The 17,458-nt window shown below is 38.1% G+C and overlaps 1 protein-coding gene across 2 annotated transcripts; it reads left to right on the forward strand.

The window, feature by feature from the left end:
- The first annotated feature begins 267 nt into the window (after nt 1-267).
- dyrk1b (dual-specificity tyrosine-(Y)-phosphorylation regulated kinase 1B) lies at nt 268-10,883 on the forward strand. Of its 2 annotated transcripts, none has more exons than XM_016549443.1 (10): nt 268-354; nt 2,689-2,808; nt 2,932-3,120; nt 3,774-3,921; nt 4,170-4,456; nt 4,811-4,957; nt 5,669-5,830; nt 8,306-8,609; nt 9,554-9,657; nt 9,750-10,883. In XM_016549443.1, exons 1-10 carry the CDS (start codon nt 292-294, stop codon nt 10,500-10,502), a joined length of 2,277 nt encoding a protein of 758 aa, XP_016404929.1. In that variant the 5' UTR covers nt 268-291; the 3' UTR covers nt 10,503-10,883. The 2 variants fall into 2 exon arrangements, with proteins under 2 accessions (XP_016404929.1, XP_016404930.1); XM_016549444.1 differs by having other exon boundaries at nt 5,669-5,809.
- Nucleotides 10,884-17,458: the final 6,575 nt, after the last annotated feature.

A 17,458-nucleotide genomic window follows, 5' to 3' on the forward strand; every position in this document is an offset into this window, starting at 1 on the left:
TATATGGTTCTATTTCAATAAAATTGTCTCTTACTGGCCTGCAGTCCACCGTTACATTATGAATTTGAGTTTATTTATCTGCCTGAAGTAGAATAATGGGTTGTTTACCCAGGACAGGTTCTTATATTCTGCAATATTTCATTATTGGTAGGGATGGGTATCGTTAAGGTTTTAACGGTATTACTACTCTTACCGATACTGCTTATCGATTCGGTACTTTAATGGTATTCTTATCGGTACTTTTTGTTTTATATATATACTGCCTTGGGCTTCTCCCCCGCTGAGCCAACCATGTCGAGCCAGCACAGCCACCCCTCCTTCGGTAACATCCACTCCATGGCCGACCAGCAGCAGGTACCAGAAACATGCTTCCTTGCAATTAAATTCTATAATATAACCCGTATGCAGTCACATTAATGAAAAATATGTTTTTGTGACTTGTCCCTCACCATGTTTTGTTTAAAAATTGCAGTCGAATAAATAAACACAATTACATGATGATTAATAAATTGCAATTGCATACACTGTTTAAATACTGAAGATGACATTATTGTGTTTGACTATTAAATTGTTGCATAGACATTACAACAAGTGACTACAGAAGTCAGTATATTGTTTTATTTTAATAAAATTGCCTGTTACTGGCCTGCAGTCCACAGTTGCATTATGCACTTGAGTTTATATATCTGCCCGAGATAGAGAAATGGGTTGTTTACCCAGAACAGGTTCTTATATTCTGTAATGTTTCATAATTGGTCTATGTGTACATCCATATTGGCATCATTAGCTATTGCATACCTATTGCATGTAGGTTGGAGAATTCCTTGTTACAGTTTTCTTGTACAGTTCAGGGGGAAGATAAATAATTTGCTGCTTTTTTATTGCAATATTTTATTTATAATTAATCACTCTAAACTAGGGGTGTAACGATTCACTCGTTTTCTCGATGCATCCATTACAAACCCTGACGATGCATATGCATCGATCTTGAAACATGATTTTTGAATCGTGAATCGTCGATTTCGGACAGTAATCAATATAAAATGCTGAGAATCGAATGAATCGCTATTTCTATAGCGATTCAATGCTTTCAAAATATATACACATTAAATGACTGCAAGCACGAATTAATGGAGACCTTGAACAGTGTTTCGTGCCCTCGCATCTCTTCTTCACGCACTCCACTATTTACCGCCTGTGACTGTCACAGGATTGCGCTCGCGCTCCGTTCGTCTCACTGACACATTTTTTGAGCAGCTGATGTGTGATCTCTCCTTAGTACTAGTGGCCAGTAATGCTAAAGTGATTGCTTTTCGCTTTTCTGTAGTTTTTCAATGAGCACAAATGTAATTGTGTCTAAAGCATACGCACAGTTCCATTGAATGATAAATGTGTTTTAACAATGTTGTTAAACCGAATGTACGAAGGAAACTTAAAATAACCACAGCATTAACAACAACCTTGAAATAAGAACGCAAGGTTTATCTGATAATCAGATGCATGAAAGTAGCATTCGTTGCTATAGCAAACAGACATCGGGTGCGTTTTCTTTCAGAATCATCATTCGTGGAGAGGAATTTCCTCATGGAGAGGAAAAGTTAAATATCTGCAGCTAAGCTGAAGAAAAATCTGAATGAAACGGTGAAACGTTAAGACAAAAACACAATAAATAAAATTTATGAATGATGCAGTGCTAATTGACATATCATTTATTACAGTACAGAAATTATAAAGTATTTTTTCTACCTAATTCTGTGCAGAAAATTGAAATAATTGTTTGTAGTATTTAAAACAATCATAAAATTGCCATTAGGAAAAAAATATTATTGTCCAGCAGTGTATTTGATTTCTTATAGCAAATTCAAAGTAAGATAAGAATATAATTCCTTGTAAAAAATAACAAATAAATATATATATATATAATACATTCATAGGCCTACATAAAATTATTGTATTTGACATTTCTGTCACTTCTGAAATGATGGCTACGCTCCTGGTGTGACAAAATGCTAGCCTATACATAATACTTTTTAAAACTCTTTTTTTGATGTCTTGGCTTACATAAATTTCTACATATGCCATGCCATAGCATCATTAAACTAGCATCTAACAATGGACACAAGTGGGATTTTTCTCTAACCCATGTTTCTCTAACCATAAAGGCTGATGTGTAATTTGCCCCCTGACTAAGCATTTAAAGAATTTAGGGGAATAAATTAATTTAAATAATCCTGTGAATGCACTTAAAGAATGCAGAATCGAATCGTTATAATAAAATAAAATCGAATTTAATTTGGAAATCGAATCGAATTGAAACGTTCTTAATTTGTAAAAATCGTTCTTGAATCGAATCGAAAACCTATGAATCGTGAATCGAATCGATTCGCTGTCTACCCAAAGATTCACAGCCCTACACTAAACGAATGCATTAAATTAATAGCCCTATTTATTAGTTAATATTGCCTATTTATTAACGGACTTGAATTTGCATTCTTAAGATTTTATAGATTTTCTTATATTCATAAAATTTTTATACATTATTTATTATATATTTTTAGATATTAAATTAATTATTTTCATGTTTTATATATATTCATATATATATATAACATTATAGTTTTTGTTATGATGCTTCCTTAGTTGCTCCTCCTTTTTTCTTACTGTTGTCTTGGTGTCACTTTTTTCCAGGTGCTGTCAGATATGACCATCCTGCAGAGAAGGATTCCCCCGAGTTTTCGAGATCCCGCCAGCGCCCCGCTACGAAAACTCTCAGTCGATCTCATCAAGACATACAAGCACATCAATGAGGTGAGCCAGCACAGGCCTTTTCATATTTACACTTGCGATAAGACCAATCATACAAACTCTCCAGTGATCAGCGAAGTAGTAGTAGTAGAGGTGCAAATATTGAGTGTTTTGCTTGCTTTCCAGGTGTATTACACGAAGAAGAAACGGCGAGCCCAGCAGGTTCCCCCCGAGGACTCTAGCACCAAAAAAGAGCGCAAGGTGTACAACGATGGCTACGACGACGACAACTATGACTACATTGTGAAGAACGGGGAGAAGTGGCTGGACCGCTACGAGATCGACTCACTTATTGGCAAGGGCTCCTTCGGACAGGTTAGCACAACTTTGAAGATGGGAGTAGAATTGGCTAAGGGTGCGAGATTCGGTCAGACATCTCATTGCTGCTGCTTAGATATCAAGTCTAAAAGAATACAGGCATAAAATCAAACTGAAACAACGACGCTCGTGTTTAACTGGGGTTGTGAAAAAATACAAACTAGCAAGTGATGCGTTTTTGTCTCCAAACTAACTTGACCCATAAGTGACCTAAGTGACTCTATTTTGCATTGTATCTGGATTTGACAGCAGATCCGGATCTCCTTTTTTGGTTTTAGCTGTGCCATCAGTTACTTTTTAGCAATCACACAGTCAGCTTAAGTATGATAATATTGTAATACAATTTTGAAGTATAATTATTATTTTCATTATTTAAATGTTCATTAGAAAAATTAGTAAAATTAATCTCTCAGGACTTTATTTTGGTGGAAACCTAATAAGCAAACCACACTAAAGACTAGAAAGGTCTAATAAATGGCAGAATAAGGATTTGTTATAGTGAATGTGAAGAATTTGAAGGCCCGTGTACAGAAACAGGTGCATTTTTGAAATGTTAAATTGTATACATGAAATATGTAGCTACAGTCATTTACTGGTTTAAAACTACAGCATCTTCCTAGGTGTGAGCTAATTTGCTCCTTTTTGTATAGGTGGTGAAAGCCTATGACCACCACGAGCAGGAGTGGGTGGCCATCAAGATCATCAAGAACAAGAAAGCCTTCCTGAACCAGGCCCAGATTGAGCTGCGGCTTCTTGAGCTCATGAACAAACATGACACTGAGATGAAGTACTACATAGGTAAAAACCAGACACAAGAATACGACAAGCAGCTGTTAGTCTACTTTTAGTCTTCTGTAGTAAAACCCTGAACTAATGGCAAGAGAATTTCCTCCCACCAAAAGCAACAAGTAACAAGACTAAAAGTAATACATGAGACAATAAATGCTCAAATGCATTAATTTTAGACAAGAGTTCTGTGAAAACTTTGATAAACCTCAAGGCAGCCGCCCTTATACGTCTTTTCTTTCTCGTTTTTGTTTCCTCAGTCCACTTAAAGAGGCACTTCATGTTCCGTAACCACCTGTGCCTGGTGTTTGAGCTTCTCTCTTACAACCTGTACGACCTCCTGCGTAACACCAACTTCCGCGGCGTCTCGCTCAACCTGACGCGCAAGTTCGCTCAGCAGCTGTGCACGGCGCTGCTCTTCCTGGCCACGCCCGAGCTCAGCATCATCCACTGCGACCTCAAGCCTGAGAACATCCTCCTTTGCAATCCCAAGCGCAGTGCCATCAAGATTGTGGACTTTGGCAGTTCCTGCCAGCTAGGACAGAGGGTGAGATGGCGTCTCAGGCTCCGTGGTTTGTTAACGGCAGGCTGATGTGAGGTCACGCCCAGTAGTAACTAGTTAACTTGCATTAAATGAAGACAACAAAAATGGCATGCTGTGGTGAACATTTAATTCATTCAAAGCACATTCTAGAGGACTTTCCCACAGCTGAAATGGATTTTACTGCTTGAGATTCCTAGTGGCAGTGCTGCACCTTTCTTAACTTGTAGATTTTGCCCCCTAGTGGAGAAAAGTGGAAATGTAAATCAATAGTCACTGTGAGAACTCAGTCTGCTAGGTAGAAACTTGTGCATCCTTTGTTTGTGCATGTCATTCATTACTGGATTCTTTCCCTCTCAGATTTACCAGTACATCCAGAGTCGGTTTTACCGCTCTCCTGAGGTGTTACTGGGCATGCCGTATGACCTGGCTATAGACATGTGGTCCCTGGGCTGTATCCTGGTGGAGATGCACACGGGCGAACCGCTCTTCAGCGGCTCCAATGAGGTACGGCTCAGGGATTAGTCACACAATGACTGTGCAAAGCTTTGTGACGTTGTATGTACGTCTTTCTTTGACGCTCATCCACTTGTAAGAATCACACTTTAGTAAACTTAAACAGGCATACAAACAGGATATGAGTTTTTTTTAGTTCCCAGACTTATCAGCATTTAAATATTATAAATATTTAAAGAATTATAATTATTTTAAAGACATTACCAGATGAATATTACAGTTACAGAATTACAGAAAAATGCAATGTGACAACCAAACACATTTGTCTGATGCACATGTATACAAAGCAACAAATAAAAAAGTGCAGACTCTGAACCAGTGTTGTTATTATTAACTAAAACTATGACTGTTTTTGTTAATTAAACTGAAATAAAATATAAATATTACATGAAAAAAATGAAATAAGTTTAAGTAGAAAAATTACTAAAACTAAAATAAATTCAAGCTAAATAGAAATAAAAAGGAAACTGAAATAATAAAAATAAATGCTAATTCAAAATATTAATAAATACTTTAATAGTATATAAATGATAAAATAACACTGGTCTGAACACAAGATCCGTACATGCCCTTTAGTCACCTCAAGTAATAAATTGATCTGTCATATGTATAATAGTTAATGAAGCAGACGTATGCTTGCTATGTCAGTTGCAACACAGTCTATTTGGATCTTGCGCTGACAATATATTGTATCTTTTTCAGGTGGACCAGATGAATAAAATAGTAGAGGTGCTGGGGGTCCCACCCAACCATATGCTGGATCAGGCCCCTAAAGCACGCAAGTACTTTGACAAGCTGTCCGACGGCCTGTGGACTGTCAAGAAGAACAAGGACATTAAGAAGGTACTTTATCCTTCGGCCTCTGTGAGTAAAACTCTGCTTCTACTTAACCTTTGCCCCCCCCCCGTCACCGTCACCTGCTCCGCACCGATGCTCACCTTATCCTCAGGGAGAGGGGAAGAGAAAAAAGTTGGGCTAAAATGGAGGAGGGTGGAGATAAAGGTTGGGGATGAAATTGAAGCAATGCTAATGTGTGCTAGTGAACCTCCTCCTCTCTCCGCTGATCCGCCTCTGCTTACAGAAGCACAAGGTCAATCAAAACCCCAACCTACAGCATCCGTTCTCATCATTGCCATCATCACAATCATTTTCACAACCATCCTCATTCTGTCTTTAAGATGTCAGTTAGGAACAGGCATTTTTGTAGTGCTTACAGTACAATATATATCATGAGTCTTAATGTAAAAGGCCAAAAATATATGGAAACCCATTCTTAAATATTATGTGCAACAGCATATAATGACATACTAGAGGACTGGATCACCTAGTGGTTTTGAAGCACATATGTGACCCTGGACCACAAAACCAGTCTTAAGTCGCTTGGGTATATTTTAGCAATAGCCAAAAAAACATTGTATGGGTCAAAATTATCGATTTTTCTTTTATGCCAAAAATCATTAGGATATTAAGTAAAGATCATGTTCCATGAAGATATTTTGTAAATTTCCTACCGTAAATATATCAAAACTTAATTTTTGATTAGTGACACTGAAGACTGGAGTAATGGCTGCAGGAATAAGTTACATTTTTAGATATAATAAAATAGAAAACAGTTATTTTATATAGTAATAATATTTCACAATATTGGTGATTTTACTGTAAAATCTGTACTGTAAAATTTGTTTCTTTCAAAAACATTCAAAATGTCTTACTGACTCAAACGATTGAACGAAGTGTAAATAAAATAGTAAGTATTTACAATAAGGTCCCATTTGTTAATATTAATTTGTTAATGCATTAGCTAGTATGATCTAATAATAAACATTTTTTTACAACATTTGTTAATCTGTTAATGTTAATAAAAATAGTCCACTCATGTCAGTTCATAATGCATTAACTCTTGTTAACAAATGGAACCTTAAATATCAATGTAAAGATTTAAAATATAGATGCAGTGTTGCATTGGTAGAGCCCTACCTGAGCAGCTCTCAGTCTAGCCAGTGACACGCATTGGGTCACAGGTTAAGTGAGTGCAGCCAGTAGCTAGAATGACCCTGTTTCCGGTGAAGATAAGTGAAAGTAGCATCGGGTTAAGACTGTAGAGTGTGTGTGTGTGTGTGTGTGCGTGCGCGTATGTGGCCGCAGATTAAGATGCAAAGGTGATAGCAGGTGGAAGGTAAAAGTCTGGATGAGGTCCTAATACACTTTGTTTTACAGGATTAATGTCTGGCACTTCCTGCCAACTCATCCAGAGACTTACCTTAAATGCTCCAGCACGCATTTTGTGCTTCCCTGTGTACAATAGAGAAAGAGGTTTAAACACTTGAAAGCTTTGAACTCTTACAGTGGAGGTGTTGGTATATTTTAGCCTTTTTATACTATTTATGGACCATGATACAGTGTAAAATGTCACAAATTAGGGTCAGAGTCAAAGGGTCTGTACTGTGAATATGACAGGGCTCAACAATAAGGTTTTTTTTCTGTTACCAAGTTTCTTTACCTGACCTGCTAACAATCTCATTGGCTCCAGCACAAACATTTTGTGTCAAAATGTGTTTATATTAGTATTTCAGGAACAAAACGAAAGTAAGTTTGTTGTACATTTTTATTTTGCAGTATGTAAAATAATTAAGATCATAAATGTATGATTGTGTGTAGTTCTTTCAACTGAAGTAATTTTAAAAAGTCTCATTGTTGAACCCTGTATGACACTGAGAGCTCCTATGCAATCATCATCATCATCATTCCCACAAAACCACAAAAATATCTCACTTTCAACCCCCCGCCCCCTTTCATGATTTAAAGTCAACATGAAATCAAATTCGCAATACACATTTGTGCTCAGTCCATTAATGCACAGAGAGGAAAAATGGTTGTTTTCCTAATTTCAGCAATGTTTTAAGCTGCAGTTGTAGGTACGGCTACAACTTGCTTCTAGCTAACATAAAAATCTAATGCTGGTTAACGCTCCATTTTGGTATGCAATGTTCATAAAAAATAAAAACATTCTGGAACCCACTTTTCATGTTCTAGTCACTTTTCTAGTGGATGAAAATCAAGTTGCACACTACTTTTTACCAATAAATATTCTGTTTCACTCAGAAGTGGGTTGCAAATGCCATTTCATGTTGACTTTATAGTATTTCAGTAATAATGTTAGTAGATTTATATATCTATTAATCATTAAATTGGTCATTACCAATGTAATATGTTTCTAGACTGGTAGTTCATCATCCTTTGTCCTTAAATGTTTAAAAATTATGACATTTGATCTGCACTAAATGCTACATATTTGTGCCTCATTCTCTTCCCTTCCTCTGTGTTGATTTGTCTCTCCAGGAATATAAACCACCTGCCACGCGGCGACTGCACGAGATCCTGGGGGTGGAGACGGGAGGTCCAGGGGGGAGGCGAGCTGGAGAACAGGGTCACGCGCCCTGCGACTACCTGAAGTTCAAGGACCTGATCCTGCGCATGCTGGACTACGATCCCAAGACGCGCATCACGCCCTTTTACGCGCTGCAGCACAACTTCTTCAAGAAGACGACGGATGAGGGCACCAACACCAGCAGCTCCACCTCCACCAGCCCTGCCATGGACCACAGCCACTCCACCTCCACCACTAGCTCCATCTCCAGCTCTGGTAAGTGTGTGTAATGCAGCGGTCACACTAGACTTTGAGCACGCAAACTTTCTACAAACGCTGCAACGGTCATAATATGGCGTCACACTCTGCGTCATCTTTTGTAAAAACATAATAGGGGTGTTAACAATAAATTGTGTCACAATATATCACAATACAAAAACGCAACAATATGTATTGTGGATAGCGACAATATGTATTGTGTATCGTTCACCCAAAATCAAAATGTATAGAAATATTTCAGATATGGTAATGGGACATCAAATATCATAATCTCAGAAGGTCACACATTTGAGCTTCCTTGTTTAATAATTATTATTACAAAATTACAAATTAAATGCATCATTTGCAATTTTTGAAATGTATGTCTAATACTTTGTCAGAATCATGAATTTTCTGTGCACAGGGAAAAGGACCATTCATGTTCAGTTCCTGATATAATACCAAATTTAGCATTAACCATAATTTTTGTTAACTGTTGTATATATGTATATATAATGTATATATACCATATATGTTAGAAGTAATACATTTTTTAAGCAAACATTTTAACTTTTAATTTGTTCAAAGAATCTTTAGATCAGTATTGTGTATCAAACCGAATCTTGACATGAGTGTATCATTACACCCCTAATACATCCAAAATGTTTAAAAAAATGCATTATACTCCAGTTTGCTGCAATTCTGCAGATTTAAAGTTGGTGTTCGTTAAATTCTTCTATTGCTCACAAGTCTTCATGTGATACAAATTCGCCAAACTTGAACTTTGGAACACAAATTCATATGAGCTTGCAGTTCCTGTCTCTTGTATACGCATGCATATGAATATAAGTCAATTGAACGAAAAGTGTAGTGTGATCACCCCTTAAACCTGTTACTTGGGGATAGTTAAACAAGAAAAAGACTCGTTTTACATCAGCTCTTTGTCCTTGCTCCCAATCCAGGTGGATCTAGCGGTTCTTCCAATGACAACCGAAATTACCGGTACAGCAACCGGTACTACAACAGCGCAGTCACTCACACCGACTACGAGATGCAGAGCCCACAAGTAAGTGATCGTTGTACCGTGCCACACAGCTCCTCGGTAACATACCGAAACGACTCGTGTTGATCCCCTTTGGTCGCCTCTTCTCCCTCCAGGCTCCGTCTCAACAGCAGTTGCGCATCTGGCCAGGAGGGGACAGCAGCATGGGTCAGCTGTCCAACAGCGGCAGCGACTCCTCCTACCCGCAGCTGCTGTTGCACAAACCGGCGGCCACGCAGCACTCGCGCCACTTTCTGGGCAACATAGGGGGCATGATGGAGCCGCACCATCCCCACCCCATCTACGGCAGCCACCACAGCAATGGCAGACAGCTCCGGCAGCAGCAGCAGCAGCAGAACCAGCCGCAGGGCCAGGCCTCGCAGGGCCAGCAGGGCCAGGCACTGATGCCCGTCTCCTCCCCGCAGATGCAGGACAGCATCGAGCTCAGCCTCACCCACCACCACCACCTGGGTCAGTCTTCCATCATGCAGCCGCCCCCGTCGAGCTTGGACTCCAGTCAGTACGGCTCCTCCAACCTCCACCTGGGCCTCTCTGCCTTTCGGACTAGGACAGTCATGGCCCCCCAGCAGCCCCCTTCCGCTTCCCAGCAACAGTTGCCCCAGGCCCCAGCCTCCCAGGACAGCATGGTCGCTGCCTCCGGTTTGGGATACATCCCTCCATGCTACGCCGGCAGCAACAACAATAACAACCCACCGCAGGGAAGCGTCGGAGTGGGGGGGATGCTCACCGGGGGGCCTCCGCCCAGAGGAGTCGGGGGAGCTGGGGGGCGGCCGGACTCCGAGGAGTCCGCCATGATGGCAGTGTGCGGCAGCGGGAGTGGGAGCAGTCAGAGTGCAGCCAACTCTTGATAAATCTTGAACAAATTCCAAAAGCCATACGAAAATTTTAACGACAACATAACAGTAACAAAAGCGCCACACGTACACACACAAACGACACATAGTAAGCATACGACATACACGTATACACCACACGTAACAGAATCGCATAGACAAACTTGTGAAATATCAGAAAGTCGGTTTCATTTTTTTTGTTTTGTTGTTTTGGTTTTGCATGGGGAGAAGGTCAAGGGAGGGATTTGAAACTATTTTTATCGTTTTTTTTCTGTTTGTTTGTTTTTCCTTAATCGAAGGAGAAGAGCGGCGGGCGAAGTAGTCGCAACAGAAGGTTTTCAGAACGTTTGTTTTTACCATTCTTATATTGTTATTTGATTTTATGTGATTTCAGGACAGGTTTGCAGCGAGAGATTTTTATTTGGCGTTTTTTGGGGTGAGGAGAGTTTTGAAAAAAATTTAATGTTTTTGTCAAGACGACAGCAGCGAGAGAGTACCTTTTTTTTTTGTTTGTTTGTTTGTTTTTTTCCTGAGGATTTGCCGTAATTGTACATTTTTTTAATTTATTAAGAATCACTACATGAGGAGAGAGACGGGAGAGGGGTTAGAAAGAGATCTAAATTGAAAGGTGGGTATTTTTTTAGGTTTATTTATTCAATGTTTTATTTATACAGTTGGGGTTTTTTTGGTTTTTTTTGGTCAGACAGATGATACTTATGCATAGAAAACAACAAGCAAACAAACTGGGTTTGAGGTTTTTTGTTTTCTTTCTTGGCTTCATTTTGTTGTTTTTGGTTGCTTTTTTCTAGTTAAGCATAACCCACACGCATATAAACACTCTCAAACACACACACACACAACATACACTCACACATTTTTGTTACTTTTTTTTAAAGTTTCCAGTCTTTATCTCGCTTGACAACACTGGCTTATATATCTCAAACTATGAAACAAATCCTACGTATGAAATAAAGCAAATGACAGAAACTGTTTTTAGTCGCCACACAGTGAGAAACACCAACTAACAACTAGAGGAGGAGGCTGAACCATGAGCCGCTTTCACGAGGAGAGGGGGAACGTAACTCGACTTCACATAAAGGAGGAAGTGATACAGGAAAGTCTTGAAAAACATCAAAACATTTTGCCAGAAGGAAAACCAAAATGCTTCCCTGTTGTTCGTTTCAAAAAAATAGTCTTGCCTTCTTCTTCTTCTTCTTCTTCTTCTTCACCATCTCACTAGACTCTCTCACACCTCTCTCTTACTTTGGTTTCTGTCTCTTTCTCTCTTTTTTCTAACCATCTTTGTTTTGGACAGAAAACTATGGAAGCGTTAACACATTTGTATTAACTCTGGATATGCTAAGCCAAATCTTGCTGTAGCTCTCTCTCTCTCTCTCTCTCTTTATTTTCGTACTTACCCCATGTTTCTGTTGGAAGGAAGAGTCTGGGGTGAGATTTAGCAGGAGGGCGGAATACTTCGGTATGAAGGGACACTGTCACGCCCTCCTGACTGCAGCCCCTCCCACTCTGACTTCATTTCCTGCCTCTCACTTTGCTTTCTCTCCCATCTTTATTCTCCCCCTCCTCCCCTTCCTCCTTCACAACACTCTGTGAGTGCTGTTTGCCATCAAGTCAAAAAAGTGAACTACTTCTCTCTCGGCTGCTATCTCCACTCTCAACCATGTTCGGATTGCTGCTAAAGAAAACAGACAGATAAATAAATAAATGAATAAATAAAAAAATGAGAACTTTTTAACCCTCCTGCTTCAGAAAAATAAACCACTGCATCTCATGTATTTATTACTATTTAACAAGGGGGAAAAAAAGAAAAATCTGTTTTCTGCTGTTTTTTGTTTGCTTTCTTTCTTGGTACAGGTTAAAGCTTGACATTTATATTATGTAACGGAAACATGGTATTAAACAAGTGCCTCGATTTATTGGTCAGCCACTGGACGGAATTGAACGGAGGAGGATTATAGGAGTTTGATCAAGGTTTATTATATGTATAGCTAAAATTCATGCCTCATGCAACTGTGTAGAAATCCATGACAATTCAAACATCATGTGAGAACTTCATATTGGACGCGAGCTTCATTCAGTATGACTGACCAATACCACATATTTAATTAACTGATGACATCTTCATCCATTGTAATCTGTGTACATAGCATCCATGCATCATCCAGTTAACGGTAAAGCAATGTTAGGGTGAAATGTCATTTTCAAGGTTAATTCCAATGACTGGGTTTCAAACCTGCGACCTTTGAGGCGTCAGGACCTGCAAACTACCTTACTCTGCTCAGATCAGTGATGATGACTGCTGTCCTTTATGTTCTTAATAACCAGTTAAAACTTGTAATTGGCCTCACTGGCTTCTTTACTTTGTCATTTTTTTCAACACCATCCTTCATGATAACATAATGTCTGAAGTATTATGGTATCATCAGTTTTGGTTTCTCTATTAAAGAGGGAGTTGCCTCTGTAGGTCCTCCAATCTTGTTATGTTTAGCAGACGTTGGTCACCATATAAATGTCACACTCACCATGCACTGTCAGAAACGTGTCTGAGCACTGATAAACTTTGAAAATGCAGATGTTTCCGAGCTGCTTATAACACAAATACAGATTTTTGTGTCTATTCAGTCATTATTGAAGAGTATAGGAAATATATCTATCTATATAGAAATGGAGGGGTTGCGGGGGACAGTATCCGGAACAAATTTTTGCTCTGTCACCTCTCAATAAATCTTGAAAACCCTCACACAAACCAATAACTCTGTTGTAGTGGAGGAGCATCTAAAGGGATGTTTTTCACTATGTTTTAATTGTAATATTCACAAGATCAGCTAGAATTATTTTTACTTCCATTCCATAGGGAACACTAATACAGATGTTATTGAGAACTTCCTACTGGTTTGGTTTATGTATTAAGCTATAATAGCTTAAAGTCACAAGCTGGCTGATGCCATTTTTAATTGCTGTACTGCAAGTCAGAAGTTGCACCTGAAATGTGTATTGCTGGTCTTTTATGAAGCACTTGAAGGAATTAGACTTACTGTAAGACATTTCGTTGAAGTAGACAAGTGCAAGAATCATTGTGTAAGGATAAAAAAACTGGCGTGTCGTTTAAGTTTGTCAGTCAAAAAGTGCTGTTTAACATTGTATTCGTCTTTTCTACCGAAACAATCGTTTCCACACTGCTGTTGAAGATCTCAAATGTGCATGCTACTAACTAGACAAGTTACAAAACACATTTTGTGTTGAATCTTTAAAAAAAAATAGCAAACTTTAATGCAAGAACGCGATTACTATCTCGCAAAAATTCGAGAACATACTGGTCATTGACAACATTCGATTCGGCAATAAATGTTTCATTTGAGTCGGATCTTTTTAATAAATAGTTCGACGATTTCAGTGATTCGGACCGAGCGGTTCTCGAATCACAGACTCCGTGAACAACGAACTGTACATTTCAAACATGTCCGTTTCGTAATGAGCAAAAACTGATGTGTGCGTTTTTAGGAGCGTACCGAGGACCAGGTGAAAAGTAAGTTCATTTAATAATCAAATGGCAAAAATTGTAACAAATAAAAATAGAGTTTTATCAACCCGTGTAAGAACTAAACTCGTTTTAAATAAGCTAGAATAGAAAAGAGGCCCATACATCAGCCAAAATATGTAAATGAATTTCAGTATTGTTTAGGCTAATGAAAATCCAAATTATATTTAGGCTATAGGCTATTTATGAGCTAAATCATAGCAAGTGCATGTAATTTTTATTTGTATTATTATTTTAATCATGTGTAAATAAACATTTTTCGATAAAACAACATAAGTCTTACATTTCATATTATTATATTTAATTATAATAAACATTTTTCAAAAACACTTTTTGGACATTTTGTTTTGAGAAGGACGAGGCGGAATTACGTGATGACGTATTTTATTTTATTTTTTAGTTTAACCGGTTCATTGCAATAAACCAATCGAAAGAACTGGTTGTCATCACGTAAACGAGTAGTAAGCTAATTAGTGGTCGTCACGTCATCAATCAGCAGGTGGCTGCAGGGCGCGTCTCGCGTTCTTATTTAATTCCCCTGTGTCACATTTACGACTTAATACTGATCATGGAGCGCATACGTTTGTATTTTTGTTGTTCTTTGTACTTTCTTGGCATATTGCACATTGCCAAAGTTTACACTTGCGGGACCGTGGGTCATCTAGAATATAGCAGTGTCGTCCATGACATGCAGCCCATGCCAGGCGCGGTCAGGCCGTGTAGGGCTACAAGAGACAGTGAGTTTATGAAAAACCCTCCGGTTATGCGACCATATCGCGTTTTCCCAATGTTCCAACATGTTCCAGTTCCCCTCGTTGACATGGAGCTGTTCAGACCTGTCTCCGGGAGAAGACACTTACCAAATCGTTTGACTAATCTTCTAATTCCTCAAATTAACCCTCAGCAGATCCAAGTGTCTCCAGTGGATAATGGTCATGGTGTGGAGGTGTGGTGTGGTTACAGTAAGATCTCAGTACGCATAAATAAGAACCTGATGGGCTTCAGAAGTTCACCGTCTTCATTTCACCTGGGAACATGTCCTGTCTCTCGCTCAGACGAGAACTTCATGTATTTTCATTACGACCTCAATGACTGCGATAGCGCTTTAACGGTGAGTATGTAAGATAAACCCTTAGATCTTGAATGTGCATAAATAAAAATAAGATAAGATCAATATTGAATGTGCATGTTATCGATTTATAAAATATACATTGTAATATAAACCCCCATTTATACTGCAAAAAAAAAACATACATTTGTGCAAAATCCTCTATTTAGTTGAGACTAACTTTTTTTAACCCACCATTAGAATAAACACACAGAAAATCATAAAACTGTCAGTTATTTAAAATTATCACTAAAATATTTTTGATTAATCACATTTGTGACCACTGTTTAGAAGGCAGAGTGAAATCATAATGTCAAATTCTGTCAATTTAAACTTTATTTTTTGCTTTTACATTTTTATAGCCTACTATTTTCTCTTCTAAATTTTATGCAGCTCGTCTAGCACCTTTTTTATGGCCCCCCAGACATTTATGCTGTAAATTTGTTAACCCTGTAAATCTTAACATATGAAATAAGTCATAAAAATCTATTTAAAAAAAAAAAGTGCATATGTGTTTTTTGAATATCATGTTTAATACACATAAGGCTAAACGTATAGCTCATAACTCGCCGATTTAGGAGAAAATCTTAAAAATAATAGGCGTGTCAGTCCTAAATTTAGGACTCCTAAATTTTTGTTCTGAGTATTTCACAAAGCGTTTTAGCTCTAAAACTAGCTCCTAAATCTGTGAAACGTTAGGAGTAGTGAAGAGGACTCCTAAGTCACGAAGACCAAATCGGAACTATCCTAAAATGGCTGTTGCCAGAAATTTACCTCGAAATATAAACATTTTAGAAACATTTGACGATAATGAGCCTTTAAAAAGGTATTGGCTTTGGTTTGGAGGTTATCCCAACTCCAAATTTTTTATTATATCCTTAATATAGCCTATAGGCCTAGTTGTTCTCGCGTCCAGTTTGGTTTTCTTTTATGTTTGCATGTCTTACTATCATCCATGATTATTCTACTCTGCTAATTAAAAGGCTGTTTATGTGCATATTACCAAAATTTTATTAGTCGCTTACTAGTCAGAAAAAACAAGGGGGGCGGAGTCAAAAGTAAAAATTTTTATATTGTTTTTATATTAATTTAAACAATTATTATCAAACAATTATATTCATTTAGTAACATAAATATATCTTAGTGTAGGCTATATCTTTAGGGTTTTATAATTCATTATCTTCTTGTTGATCCACCAGTTCACATTTACAACTGTGTGTTTTCTGCGTAAAAATAAGGGTCGTTTTTGGCTTTGGTCTAAACAAAGAGCAGAAGGGCTTATTGAAAAATGCAAACTCAACTTGCAGCGCTCATATTTAATCAATTAAATAGCCTTTTGAAGTGTAAGCTATATCTCAATTTACATGTATGTCTAGTTTTTTTTCACTGGAGCACCACCTGAGTCTTCTCCTCCCATTTTTACCAGTGATCCTTGTTTCCTTCCCGCGGTACTCCCTGCGCAGATATCAATAGCGTCACTGGGCTGTAATAGAAAGATTAAAAATATGGGAGAAATACGGGAAATATTTAAACGGGATGATAGCGGGATAGAATGGTAAAATACGGGAGAATCCCGGGAATTATTCGTGTGCACTCAGAATAACAACGAAACGTTGCGCTTTTGTAAAATAATGAAAGCAAACAAGATGGTTTTCTGCCGACTTTGTGAATATGAGCGCGTCACTTCGAAACTCCCTGTATGCTTGCCTTATTACAGACATGAAAAATATATCTATAGAGAGTGAAACTTTTAAATGAACCAATTCAAAATAGAAAACAAATATTCTCAGATCATGTAATCCATATGAAACATGCATACAGGCGCATACTGCGGAGATGACGAGTCAGTGTCGCCGACTTCATCTCTTAAACCGAAAACAGAAAGCACTAGTGTAACAATAAATTATTAGAACATTACTGCAGTGTATTTGCCGTTTTACCCTAACACATTCATAATTATTATAGCCTATTTGCCGGTGCGCTGTGGCAAGCCTTTTTTGCGTGCGCTTGAGCGCTTATTAGGCTATGTAGGCAATTAAAGGCTCATTATTATGATTATATGGTTTATTAATAAAAGTGCGACTAATAGTCGACTAATGCTTAAAATGAACGACTACTAGTCGACCAGAAAAATCTTTAGTCGAGGGCAGCCCTAATGCATATTGACTAATTGTTTACGAGAAGCATACATATAAGAGGCTGACAATTAGCTGAATATATAGCCTACTTGTTTAATTAGTGACACTTAGCCTGCATTTTAAAATCTTTATTTGAATGTGGCAATTAACATTTTTATTTTAAAAC

This window comes from Sinocyclocheilus rhinocerous, unplaced genomic scaffold, assembly GCF_001515625.1.
Source record: "Sinocyclocheilus rhinocerous isolate Xijiao unplaced genomic scaffold, SAMN03320098_v1.1 scaffold1876, whole genome shotgun sequence".
Taxonomy (NCBI): domain Eukaryota; kingdom Metazoa; phylum Chordata; class Actinopteri; order Cypriniformes; family Cyprinidae; genus Sinocyclocheilus; species Sinocyclocheilus rhinocerous.

Bases quoted from the DNA above. Each gene is read 5' to 3' on its own strand.
- dyrk1b (XM_016549443.1), top strand. From the start codon at position 292: ATGTCGAGCCAGCACAGCCACCCCTCCTTCGGTAACATCCACTCCATG. The intron at 5,831-8,305 runs GTGAGTAAAACT...TTGTCTCTCCAG, and splicing joins TACTTTATCCTTCGGCCTCT to GAATATAAACCACCTGCCAC. The intron at 9,658-9,749 runs GTAAGTGATCGT...TTCTCCCTCCAG, and splicing joins ACGAGATGCAGAGCCCACAA to GCTCCGTCTCAACAGCAGTT.